At 37.5% G+C, this 14,129-nt stretch overlaps 1 protein-coding gene across 1 annotated transcript in view; it reads right to left on the bottom strand.

Annotated features, from left to right (window-relative positions):
- Positions 1 to 14,129, bottom strand: part of ARB2A (ARB2 cotranscriptional regulator A) — a 238,862-nt gene that overhangs the window by 98,581 nt on the left and 126,152 nt on the right. Inside the window, exon 8 of the mRNA XM_062513485.1 lies at positions 4,904 to 5,023. Within this exon, the coding sequence (XP_062369469.1) occupies positions 4,904 to 5,023 (120 nt within the window). The remainder of the gene's footprint in view (positions 1 to 4,903; positions 5,024 to 14,129) is intronic.

Here is a 14,129-nt window from a genome sequence, read left to right on the forward strand (position 1 = left end):
TCCACAGTACTCACTCATCAATTTTCCAGCAAAATAAATTAAACAATAAGCAGATATATTTATATAAGTATATATAAAAAGCCAAATATAACACACCATTCAGTCTGAGACTTCATGAAATTAAATTAATGAAAAACTAATGACAGGTTCACAGCCCAATCATTAAGTTTCTTAAATTGCATTTTGCCTGTGCCAGAATAATGATGCAACCTCAGAGACTTGCAGGTAGCTCAGCAGGTGCCTGTCTATCATCATTATTATGGCAACTATCAGCACCAGCCAGGGCCAGGTCCTTGCCATACTCAGCACAATACAGCAAAATTAAGTGGCAGCTTGTTATAGAGAGGATCAAAAAATGATGGGCCTAAAATTATTTTTAAATTGCCAAAATTCACAGATTTGATAGAATTAGGACTCTATAGTGAATACAGTATTTTGAACAGTGTGTTTTAAGGGCTCCAATTGTAACAAAGCTCGCTAAAAAGACACTCTGTCCCCCTTTTTACATACACCTTTACCACCTTATCTATGCCTTTGTGCAAATTATCAATATACATACCCAGTATTTTAGCCAAAAGAATTGTAATCAATAGTTTGTATCTGCTACAGACAATGAATCTACTTTCTTTCTCCTAATTATTACATTCCCTTGTGTACTTTGCATTTCTACAGCAGCATGAATGATGTAAAATGGAGATAACATTAATGATTCTCACAATTTTGTCATGACTCCCACGATATTTGGTATTTTTAAAAAAAAGATAGCATTTAACTAAAATGAAACAAAAAAGCTACACCTTTAATTATAAGATTATGAGGAAACGACTGCAAATGTGAAGCCTAGGGTCTCAGAAATATAGGATGCAAACAGCAGTAATCTTCCACAAAGATTCTCCTGTGTGGGTCTTTCATGAAGGCAATGACAAGGAAAACCATTATTTTTAAAGAAAAATAATTGTAAACCCACAAAATCTGGCAGAAAAGCTCAAAGGAGGTGTTGTACCAGAAACTTCTTATTTTCTGTAAACTAAATATAAAATTGACTCCATCAACTTGAAATTCTCACTTTCTGCTAAATTTCATAAAATTATTATAAGCTTGGAGTTGGGAAAGTTCCACAATTTACGATCAAGTAAAGAAAACTGATTCTGAAAATAAATCCCTGACTACACTCTGCAAGGGATAACAGAATTAAGAAGCTGAGATGTGTTCATGAATCATGGCTTGAGTTTTTCAAAATCAGTAATTAGCAATTAGCAAAACACAATGACCCAACAATTATTTTTAGTGCTGTGCATTCAAAAAGTAATTTACATGTAGATATTTTAATATGCATGCTTTATTTCAAACCACAATTACACAAAGTTTTAATTACTAAATATTAAGATACATTCCAGCATATGGTTTATGATTTGTAATTTGTAATTCAACCTATAAACAACAGAACAATAAAACTTAATACATTTATTGGCGAAACTTTATTTCCCACACATTTTAACGACTTTCAATTATTTCCCTAGTAATCTATGACACAAGAAGGTACAGAAAACGTGTGCCTACGTTGTAGTACCTGGGTAATGGTTTCTGTGTATTTAAGCACCATACTGCAGACTCACCCTATTTTTCTTAATATCCTGCAATCACAGACATGAGAAAATGTGGATCAAAATGCTGCAAAGATCAATAATTTTTACTTGATTTGGCATATATTTGAAAATTGCAGCCAAGCCTTACTTGTTTGTCTAATGAATTTATTGTGTTCCAAAACACAGTCTCATTTTTATGGTGAGAAGAAATTTGGAATGAAGACCAAATTTTGGCCATGAAAGTTCTGTAAATAAAAATGATCCTCCTTTTATACTGATTTCATATGTGATGGTCCTATTCACTCTCATTTTTTGTTTCCCAACAATGTGCATGCCAGTCAAGGGACAAGGCAGAACAGCACTGCCTTTCCTATGCTACTTCCCTCAGCAGCTTCAGACAAAGGAGCACCTGGATGGGTACTGCTTGTGCAAGGCTGAACATTGTTCTCTGCCTTTTCCTGGGAGAGCAGCAGCTCCTCCCACACAATGGTATGAATGTACGTGAACAAAACTTTGCTTAATATCAGCCTCCACTGGGTTTTTATGTTTAATGCCAGAACATCCCGTTTTCACCAAGAGCCTTGCACTATTATGAAGTGTCAAGATGAGGCTGAGATGACCAGATGCCGTCATGACAGACTGCGCACCACTGAATACAGAAACTTTACTAAGACATTACATAAAAACACAAATATTTTTGGATATTTTTGCTTGTTTTCTTTTTCCCTGCAGGCAAAATAAAATTCAGAGGGCTCAGGCAGAAACCTTCACTCCAAATTAAAGCCATATGCTTCACACTGCCCCCCAGTAAGAGGCACGAATGCAGAAGGAGCAGCTGTGCAACAGGTCTCCATAACAACCGTAACCTACAATTTCATGAATCAGTTAACCCAAAAACTTGCAAAGGAAGTGTAGAGGTGGTACAGTTGCTATATGGTGTAGCTGCTCTATCAACCTCATCATCACCCCCACATGAATCAGAGAAGAAAGTGAAGTGATCGAAAATGTATTTGTCATAAGACAGTAATTGCCCATCAGCTGCTCCATTTCTTTTTGGAGCTCATTGAAATTACTAAGTGCCGTATGGATAAAAAGTTTAACAGAAAGGAGATGATAACAAAATAAAACCTTAAAAATTAATGTTGAGATGAAATTATTCACGGTTTATTTCAATGATATGTCCTTCAGGGCATGAATTATTTAATCAAGCTGCTTTTAGTAGAACCCAAATATCAAACTACCTTTGCCTAAACCAGGTGCTAATACCCTTTGATTTTCTAGAAAAACATTGAGTTACATAAAAAATACATTTCAGGTCTAGTTTTGCATGACAGATATATGATGTGTCAATGGATATGTATTATATTCTTCCTCTCAGGCATGTATCTCCTGCAGAGACAGCAGACTACAGAAGCTGACTCTTACTGAGACCATCTTGTCTTTCTGACAAAGGTCTTTTAAACTTCTTACTTACTGGTTGCTTCCTGTGATTGATAAAAATTTTTGCTCAGCTTGTGATAATTTCACAGGCTCTGAGCACCCTGACCCTAGAAGTCCCAAGGTCAGAAGCCAAATCTTGTTCTGAAACATCAGTGTGCTTCATATTAACGTAGAAGAGAAGTGAAGAAATATCCACTAGGGTGACAAGAGAAATAGGCAAAATAGGAATGAGACAGTCATCTGTTACCCAGGCCACCTCAAGCTATTGATTGAAATGTAGTGGAAAAAGTCTCCAAGCTTCCTTCTAGTCAGCACTCTGTTTAGGAAACACTGACAAAGGTCTCCAGTTGGTTCTCATTCCTACCTTCTGCTATGTGTACGTATCTCTGGCCATCTGGTGACCCAAACAATGTGGCTTTAAAAAATCTACAGAAATTTTGCCAAAGCTTTACTTTGGATCCACAAGTTATACCAGAGTAACCTGGGCTGAAACACAAAGCAACTGAAAATCACAACTCAGGAAAGCCAAGACAGAGCAATTGCTCCCTAACGTTCATGACATCTCAAGAGCAACAGGCACATGCAATGCAACACATGGTTTGTCCAAAGATATGGTTACAGAAGGAGTTATTCACCTTCAAAGTCTCTTGAACATTTAGTTTTGAGACTACTTATTGAGCAGGTAATAAAATACCTGTGAAAAATAATCAATTCTCAGACTATATCAGACGAAGAAAATGAACTGTTTCTCAAGTCTCAAACCTGCACAGGTCACGTGTATTTTGCACATACTCTTCCAGAACTGCAGAGGAAGTGAAAATGGCATTAATTTCAACAACAACAAAAAGGGGGGTTCCCCTTTAATAACAATCCCATCATCTGGACTGTTATTGCTACTTGGAGTAGAGTAAGAGTAAAACCAACACGCTCATGAATGCTTTTTCTTAACTAAGGCATTAATCATATGTTCAGGCAGGAAACACCTTCATCAACTTTCAGTTAGATTAAACTAATGTGTTGTGGACAACGGATATATATATATGTCTGCTGCTTCCTGTGTCTATTAAACCAGTTGGAGTGCTCTGCAATTTACCTTTCCACAATAAATAGGACTTTTTACTTTTACTACAAAAAACTACTTTTTTAATAGTTTTTTTTCAATAAAACACATCCTGATTACTCTACTGTCTTAAAATTCACATGAGGATCCTGCAGCTACACTGACAGAATGGTATACAAGTTTAACAGGCAGCTTGTTATACCAGATGGGGTTGAGAAATCTGCCTTTAGAGAGAAGAGTGAAAGACTGACAAACTAGATGTTCAGCAGCCTCAGCACCAGATGTAGAGCAGCTTTATACTGAGCAAAGTTTTTCCCACCTTACATCACTGTAGAGCCTAATAAACGGGGAACAGAAGTCTTTCCAGCAAGTTTTGCAGACCTTTGTAGAAAGACTGCAAAAACTGAATAAAACTGCCAGATTTTCCCACATGTTCAGTTCCAATCTGCATACAAAGAGCTGCATTTGTTACTGTGACTTCACTTTAAAACTGTTTTTTATGTCCTTAGTCTCATATGTCCCCAGATCTTCCTGCCCCACAGCAGAAACAGGGTCCTTTCAATACATAGTCTGGACAAGGATACAGCATGTTCTACTTCCCTGCAGTCCTTCAGGTTCATGCACACTTGGGACCTTATTGTCTATCTCAAAAGCAGAAAAGAAGTGATCATCTGGTTGCAAAGAAATCCTGACCGACTTGTAGATGACCACTGGTTCAGTTGTTTCTACCTGGCTACTTTCAAGAAGGCAATCACAAAGAATGTAGAAAATCTGTGACAGTCTTCAGGAAGTAACGCAATGGAGAATTCACACTTACCAACTCCACAAAGGCAAGTCCACCATAACTGTGAGCAACAAAAAACACATTCTCTGCAGCTGACTGGGAAATAAAATGGTCCCAAACATAAATCGCATGTTCTTCAGGAGAGCCATTATCCTGCAGAAAGAAATTATATTTGTGACAATTATATTTAAAAAAATGGCAATTCTATCTAAAAGCAATACGCTCCTATATGTTGAATGTTTTGTTAAAACAAAGATAAAATGAATGCACACTAGTATCAAAAAGAGAACACATTCCTTTGTCTACATAAAGAAAATTCAAGATTGCAATTTAAATGCAGTAAAACTGTTACTTTTTGGGCTTACTTTAAAAAGTATAGTAAGAATTATTCATCTGCAAAATTTTGTGTAAATACCATGATGACAATTCTGCTAAACAGAGGAATTCAGGGGAGTTATGAGCCACAGCTCAGATTTTCATTTTTTTGACAACTCTTTGTCAAACATTTGTTCACTGAGGGTTTGTTTAAAGTACTTATGCCTTACACTGGCAAATAAAAACAGGTAGGAACAATGTAAATACACAACTGGAGAATAATTGAGCTTGGTAAAGACTTATAATTTCAGGTTTTACTTTTTTTTTAATACGATAAGCCACTGGAAATCTGAATTAAGATTATAATTATGGTATTTGCAACTACTCTTTTAAATCTTACATTTTGTGACTGCAGTCTGTGAGAAGGTGCAAACAAAACACCTCTACTCTGGTGGCAGCCATTACTTTGGAGTTTTTGGTAGCTAGGGGACCATGTTTTCTTACTACTGAACAAGATTTTGTCAAAGCCAGCCTGTGTAAGAGTCACAGAAGGCACTGGAGTGACACACATTGATTTTAGTGCACTCTCATCAAAACTCAACAGCTGTGTACTTGTATCCTAGATGCTCTTGGAAAGAACTATACCCCTCTAGATTTTCCTTATTTCTTGAGTTGCTGAAGTCATAACTACAGATTTGGTCTAGTCTCAGGTGACAAGAATAAGATGCTCTGCTAGGTACTCTACTCCACCAAGATTTCACACACCCAGGATAATAACGCTGGCTTTTTCCAGGCTGTTCAATGTCAGAAAAAGCCAATCAGTCAAGGTCATGTAATTTCCTAAAATATGCATCCCTTTTCCCTTTGCTCTGTGCCAGTGACAACTTCACATCCTTAGTCAACTCAGACACAAACAACAAAAGCTTTGTTTCTTTAGGAAAAAGAAAGCACAAAGCAGCAAAAGCCACTGGCAATCAGAATCTGCTAATTACACAGTGCGAATTACTAAAATTTATCAAGAATGTTGAGGTGATCTAGATCTCAGTTCTGCAATTCAGTTTTGGGGATTTAAGCTCTTATAATTGTTTAAAATGAGTGGGAAGAGACACAGCTAAATAATGTGGTTGATTTTCACTTTTACTTCTATTCTCATACCCTGTTTTCTAAGTAAGAGTGAGATGGCAACAAACCTTTCATGGATCTTTACTCAAAGATTTTAGAATAATGATGTGCTCTTCTACTTCAGCAGCAGTGTTTATAAGACAGAAAAACCTGAATTTCTCTTACTGCTGGTCAGATTCTGCTCTTCATTGACTATGACAGAATGTGGTTTTAACTAATTTTGTACCACTTATTGTAAATGTAATATCCTCAGTGTGAGAATGGACTTACTTCAAAAGTTTGTTGCTGTTTTGAAATTTGATTGTACAGATAAGTACAGAAAGTAAAGACTTCTTCTTTTGTGAGGAATGAGGGAAATTTTAAAAAAGAAATTGCAAAAAGAAAGTAAGACTGGCAAACCAGTTATTAAGATAAAGCTGAAGGACAACAGGAGTTTCCTGTAAAAAAAGTGATGTACTTCATAATCTGCATGGAAAAAGCACATTAAAACACTGGGAAAGCTTCAGAATTACTAATTTATCTAAAATATTTAACTTGTTTATATACACAGGAGGTACTTATTTTTCAATAATAATGTTGCCTTTGATACTTGTAACAGCAATTTTTGTATAAGTACCCAATGCTGTTTTAACAGTCTGAGGAAAAGAGGACTTTTTTTCTGCTTAATATAGCATTTTCAGGTTACTTTGTATTTATTATTCTACATGCTGCTGGTAAAAGCATACAATTTTAGATTCCACAAAACTAAAACAAGCAAAAAGCTGCTGAACTCAGGTCAAAAAACCTTTAACTAATCAAAGCATAACCAGTGGTTATGCTAAATTAATAACTGCACAGCTTCACAATCCAGCACAAACACTTAATAGGTTTCTATAACAGCAAAAAGAAATGAGCTAGAATGAGTTAAATATAGACTGTAACTTCCTTTATTATCAGTTAAAGAAAAACATAAAATGTCAGGATAAACTGGGTTGCTGCTAAACCCCTTGGCAAGGTAAGAAAAGCACATATGCGTAAGAAGGAGTTTGGAGGAGTTCTGTATGTTTAGAAGAAAAACTCTTTCTTCAGAAGACCTGCTCATTTCCCCCCCTTGTAATAAGCCCATATTACAAACACCTCAGGGCTGGCACCAGGTCTGTACACGGAACATCCACCTGCAGGAGAAGAGCACAGCTGATCTCCTTAAGATTTCCAATTGCACTGGGTCTGTGTGGTTTAACATCTACTCCCTGGCTTGGATTAAATTATGTGACTGGATGCTGCATTTTTGCATGAAAGGTGACAGTCTCAGGCAGCTGTTGCTTTCTGTAATTCCACTGCAGCTAAATTGAATGCACTTATATAGAACATAATTAAATTATTTGATAGAGAAGGGGTCTCCTGGTCAGAGTTTACATAATTATCTATACAAGTTTACAGAAACGAATGGACATTAGCTTGGAGAAATCACACTATGCACGACAATAGGCACCTCAGGCTGAATGTATTCTTGTTTGTGAAACAGACTGAGATGGGAAGGTACTGGAAAACTTGAACTTAGATTTCCCACTGCTAGACAGCTGGTCTCCTGTTACAGGTAATTCTATGTCAAAATAAGTAGCCTAGTTCTTTGGAGTTGTGGAAGTCATAATTGTGGGTCTCCATCCCTCTGAAAACCCTTCTTCTTGATCAATAATTAGACATGAAATGAAAAAAAGATTAAGAACCGTATGATGTGAGAAGGCCCTTGTGCAGTGTTTATGCAATACAAAGGAGCCCAGACAAGGCTATTCCTGGGCCACACATTGGACAGAAATATGGAAGGAGTGAAATCAGATTTTGATCTGCCATTTTTTCCGGTACGGCTAGTGCTAGGAGCCAAAAGGTAAATAACATTTAAATGGCTGGAGGCATTAGGTACACACAGATAAACAGTATGCACACTGTGAATACAATATTACATTCTGTTGCATTCAAAAAACAGGTTAATTTTACCAATGTAATATCATAATCATTAATTTTTAAATACCAGGTTGGAGTGATGCAGCAACTGAAGCCTTATCAACTACACCAGATTCTAACACCTAGACGTTACAAAGTCTGCAGTTATGATGGACTACCTGAGCTGATAACACGTGGAATTGTCTAAGCAACATTTGCATATTTGTGTAATTATTTCCTAAGGTTAATTAGCTTCTGCAAAGCAGCTTGCCCTTTGAGACTGCTTACCATGACAGGTTCACATATTTAGTGTTTCACTGCCAAATTTTAGTTTGAGGTTTTTTTATTTTTCCCCCAGAGTAGCCTGTTGCCAGAAAGTTACAGATGGGGCAAGACCTGGAGGCCTTGAAACACCATTAGCTTTACTGAGGCAGAGCAGCTCAGATCCCCATCTTAAACTTTTCATAAATCAAAATTAAATAAAGTCATATAAAGAAAAAAAATTAAGACTAAGAAATTTAGTTTTCAGATCTGGTAACCTTCTACTTTCAGGTTTTTTTAAAATCAAGGAGTAGGAATCACATTTTTCTGAGACAAAGGAAAAGTGAAATGCACACAAATGGGGAAATATGCCATAGAACTGAACAGCTTTTCAAGAATTTATTTGAAGGTGGTTTCTCTTAATTACCACTTATCACAGTAGAAAAAAATGTATCCTTCTAGCTCAATAAGCTATTGTAACCAAGTACGGTACTTGAGTTAAATATGGGAGAACAGAACTGCACACTGGCTGGGAGGCAAAAGGCTCTGATCTCCTATCCCGGGATATGTCAGATCTTCCCCACCAGTAATACCTTGACAGTCACATACAGTTCATCTCATTGCCTCAGGGAGCCTTGGGGCAGGCAAACTTTTGTAATTCACCCCAACTCTTCAAAAAAATCACTACATTTAAATTCATATAAGTATAAAAATATCCTGTTACAACAGCACCCTTCATGCCTACTGAATGATGCTATCACCTCTTGCATTTTTCTCATTCCTTTTGCAAATATTTGCCTTACAGGAGACAAAAAACTTTTTCATTAGGGAGGAACAAAATGGAACTTTACAATGGGTTACTACCACTAGAGCAGCTCCAAAATTTCCATGCAGGACATGGTTCACAAATGTCACTTCCTAACTGATTGACCACCCCCCCCCTCACCCCCCAACTAAGACTTCTCCAAACCAGAAAACACTCCTCCCACCGCTCTTCTGGTGGGAGACACAAAAAACAGGTTATGGGTTGAGATAACAATTTAGTGGAAACACTAAGATACTAAGACAAACAGTAACAATACTAATAAGAAAAGTATACAAAAAAGAAGGTGATTTACATGAAAAAAAAAGCTCACTCATGCAGAGCTGACCCAGTGCGACCCCAAACAAATAAGCAAAATGGCAGACAGACCCTCCTCACCTGTGCTCTTTTTCCTGACTGCAACCCACACCACCTCATTCTGGGAAGGCAGAATTCCTCATTTCTGCCCCACAGTGACAAGAGGTGATACAGAATAATAACCTAGACATGCCCACATGGCTCCAGACTCCATTACCTCACAGTTACTGCAAAAAAATTAACTGTGTCCTGGCTGAGAACCAGGATAGCTGAGGGCAAGAAAGACTAAACAGTAGTAAAAAACTGGCCAGTATGTGATTTTCTCACCACACCAAAGACAGTAGCTATGGCATTACAACCACAGAGGAGGATTAAAGTAAGGAGAGGATATAAACTGAAAACAGGAAAGGAAGTGGAAGCACGCATTTTGTATTAATATATTTCTGTGGCATGAGTATGTGAAGACAAGACTTGAAAATGTCTAGAACAGGACATTTAACCAGATTTTGTCTTCAGCTGAGAAATTTTAGTGTATTAGGAACTATCCCATCTACCTGAAAATCTTTTTTACATTTTAAGTCTCTGAGTTAAGAGAATTCTTGCACAGTTATTCAATAAAGGTTCCCTAGTCCAATATGAGAGGTGATTCCAGGAGACAGCAGGACCTTTTAGTAACAGCAGGAATGGTACTTCTGCTTTACTTACTGACACAGGCAACACTAATCTGTACGCTACATAGACAGAGATATCTAAACATGAAGATTAGTTGGCGCCTGCACAACTCTTAAATAACTGAGCTTTCAGGAAGCATGGCAATAGCCATACCATAGCAGCATATTCTGTACAGGGGCAATTGCAGCTGTGTGAAACCAGACAAAAGGATGCTGCAAAAACAAACACCAAGACCATCTCAGCAGCAAAGCAGTTGAGAGTGGGGGAGATAATAGCAGGGGGAAATTGACACTGGAGGCAAATTTATACCAAATCTTAAATCTGATGACAACAATCTGAAATTCAGTTTAGTAGGTCATGTAAAGAGCCCAGGAAAACAAGGATGATGAAGGCAGAGCAGTGAGTCAAGCAAGTTATTTCAGTTGCTGTGTCCTGAGTGAGAAAGAGACAACTTGAGAGAAAACAAGAGAAGAGATTAAATCATAGGCAGCTGATGCTCTGGCTTTGAAAGTCTGAATAGAGGACACATTTCTTTCCTCCTTTTATGGGCTCTGGATTTTGTTTGCATACTTGGCCATATTAAAACCACAAAACTCATCAGGATTTGATCAGCTGTACACAGTGGGTTTATGGTTACCAGTGTCTGGTGTAGCTCTATGGAAACACAGAGCATTGAATCTGCACTGGTTCAACACTAATATCATATAAATGTATGAGTGATGTTATTTTATTCAGCATCTGTATTCAGAAATTCCTTACTTATGACCTTAGCAGGGATTAAATCATGAGTCTTAGGATGTAAAAATGCCACTCTTGCACTTGCAGGAAGAAGGGGTGAAATAAAAAATTATACTACCTTTTTAAGGGCACTTTCTGAGGTGGGGGCCAGATACATACTATGGCAGTAGGCACCAGCCAGTTTTGAGACAGGAGAGATGAAGTACCACAATAGCTAAGTCTGGTTATTTGTGCAGTTGCAGGGTATAAATAGCATAGCCAAGGTTGTTATCTGGCACATGCCTGCAGAAAGCAACATGGCAAAGTGACTTGAGGTTGGCTTTTCTTTTTAGTACTACTGATCTCAGCTTCTTCCCAAATCTATTTGAGGTGTTTCTGTTTCAATTTCTTCTGTCTATTTTATTTGTGAATTGGGCTGGTGATGGAAGTGTTCCCAATATTGCTCATGAAGCCCCAGTAATACTGTGTGCATAGAGTTAGCAGCATAAAGGAAGACCAGAAGTCTTACATATTGCAGTTGAACGTCCATGATGCTAAATTAAAAGTAGTCCCACCACCAAAACTGACAACAATTTATCAGGAAAACCTGCAATCTCAACAGTCCTGCTAAATCAAGAATTCAATTACACATGCAGTATCTGGCATACCAAACAGCCAAATAAAAGAAGTAAATTAAAAATGCATTTGATGGACTGATACAAAATGTAAATTTCTTCCACCACTGCAGAGGGGTGGTTTGGAAAGAAGTGGTGATACCACCACTTTGCTATGGTATGACCCCAGAGATTAGGCTTAAAATTACAAGTTTTAGCTAATGCAAGACTGACGTGTAGCTATGATTTTTATGCTTCGTGTTTGTGCTCCTCCCCAGGGCTCCTGCTCTCCTCAGCTCCCACCACAATTACCACTGAAGATGACTTCAAATCCTGTCCCACTTTTCCCACTTTGAATGCAAGCTGGGCTTTCCCTGGTGAGAATGGTCAAGAAATACAATTCAGACTTATGCTATATATATATATATATATGTGGCAACAGAGCAATCTTGGATCCTAACATGCTAGGGCAGTAGGAGGGAGTTACTTTTCTCCTTTATACTCCAGCTTTATGCCACACAAGGAAAAAAAAAAAAAAGGCAACTCCAAGACTGAAAAGCATTTTTCCAGTAAGCCCTCAATACTGCAGTTCCTCACCAAAAACCTAGAGTGACTTCTGGATTAAAAGAATCCAAACCACTCCCATCTCCTGTTTCCAAAGTGCACCAACCACTTCTGTCCAGTTAGGAAAAAGATGGAAATCAAAACACTTTTCACTCTTTCAACCATAGAACCTGCCTCCAAGACCTCACTTAAAATATTTAAACAGGTCTGAAACCTGCTCAAAAATGCCCTAAGACCACAGAGAGACACTGTCAGTGCCCACAACTATTCTTCAGAGAGGTGCCAGCGGTCTCAGCTGCATTATTGTACTGTTGATGTAATACCATACTTCCTTTCTGGCAAATGTGGGCATTCACAGGAGGCCTTCAGAGCATCACCATGTCAGAAGCATGTAGATGTTATATGGTAAATGAGCATTTTTAGAAGGCTGGTGTTGCAGATGGAGTTTCTTAGATTTTCATTGGAACTGAGAGTTAAGTGAGTTTGGACACAGATCTGTGCAAAAATAAAGAAAGCAGCAAACGTTATCTGTGTCCTTCACTCCACAGTGTCTGAGGTTTTCTGCATGGCAAATACCTTCTGCTGCTCTGTTCAAATGCTCTCCTTACTTCTTCACTTTTTTATTTGGAAATTCAAGTGACTTTGTAACCTGAAAGGATTTGCTGTTTATAAAGTAAATTCCAGATTTCAAGCTAAATTAATTAAGTCTCAAATACAACTATATTGTCCTAGTTAAAGCATCTGCTTATCAGCCAGGTTAAGACAATTTTATCAGGCTGTTGCTCAAGTCTCGATTTTCCCATTATTACCCCTACTGGAATCTGGCATATTTTGCCATCACCACCCAGCTTCTTCTAGTAAAGTGCAGGAAAGGAGACCAAAGTGAAGAAAAAATCAGGCAAAATCAGTTACTTAGTGGCTCTTAATTATGACCTTCACCAATAAGTTAATTATTTTATTCTTAATAGAAGAATGTAAGTAAACACCAATATGATATTAGTCTTTTTCAGTCTGGGCACAAGAACATTGTTGACTCACTGAGATGAAAAAGTTGCAGAAGAACATAAATAGGAGGAACGATAGTAATTAATCAGAAGGGGTTTTACTTAAAAAATAACTGCTTTCCCTTTTATCTCTGACAGACTTCTAGATTTTTGTGTATTTTTCCCTTTTCCATATAATTTACATGCTTCCAGGCAAAAGAAGGGTGAATTTGAAGCAGCATGTTCTGGCAAACATCTTTGAAATCCTGCATGGAGAAACTCCTCAGACTGAAGATGAAACAACAATTCCTCAGATTAGTCCTATCTGCACAGTCATACCATGGCTATGGAAAAATACCTGTGCAGTTCAGAAAAAAATCCCCCTGCCATGGTGATCTAAACATTATCTGCCAATCTCCAGCAGGTTTCTAATTTAAGTAACAACTACAGCAGCTTGGCCAAAGATACTCAAATTGGTAAAAGTGCTCAAAGACTGGGGCAGCTGCATTTCAGTACTGTTATGGATACCTACATTTTACATTTTTTTAAGCTTCCCTGTACTTTTTTCTTTCCAAACTACTCAATCTCAGGGATCAAGATTCTGCCCACAACATATTTCTGCCTATAACATAACGAACCACATAAAACACTGCCTTTCATATGATCAAATTATGGGAACAAAAGAGTATTTCTTAAACAAACCATCAGATTGTAATTCACAGACATCCTCCTCAGCAGCCATGTTTCTTTTAATTAACAGAATAATTGTGAGGGCAAGTAAATAAAAATGAATATAATACTTTTATAGGAAGAGCTATCTTTACAAGACACAGAGAGATTACATCAGCCATTTAAATGATTACATGCACTTTTCTCAACACTAAAAGCAATTCCTTTGGAAATGAATGCATCTGAAACATTCAAAAACTGTTAATGGAAGTCATGCAAAAGTGTTATTTTTCTACTTCCTA

This window comes from Cinclus cinclus, chromosome Z (genome assembly GCF_963662255.1).
Source record: "Cinclus cinclus chromosome Z, bCinCin1.1, whole genome shotgun sequence".
Classification (NCBI taxonomy): domain Eukaryota; kingdom Metazoa; phylum Chordata; class Aves; order Passeriformes; family Cinclidae; genus Cinclus; species Cinclus cinclus.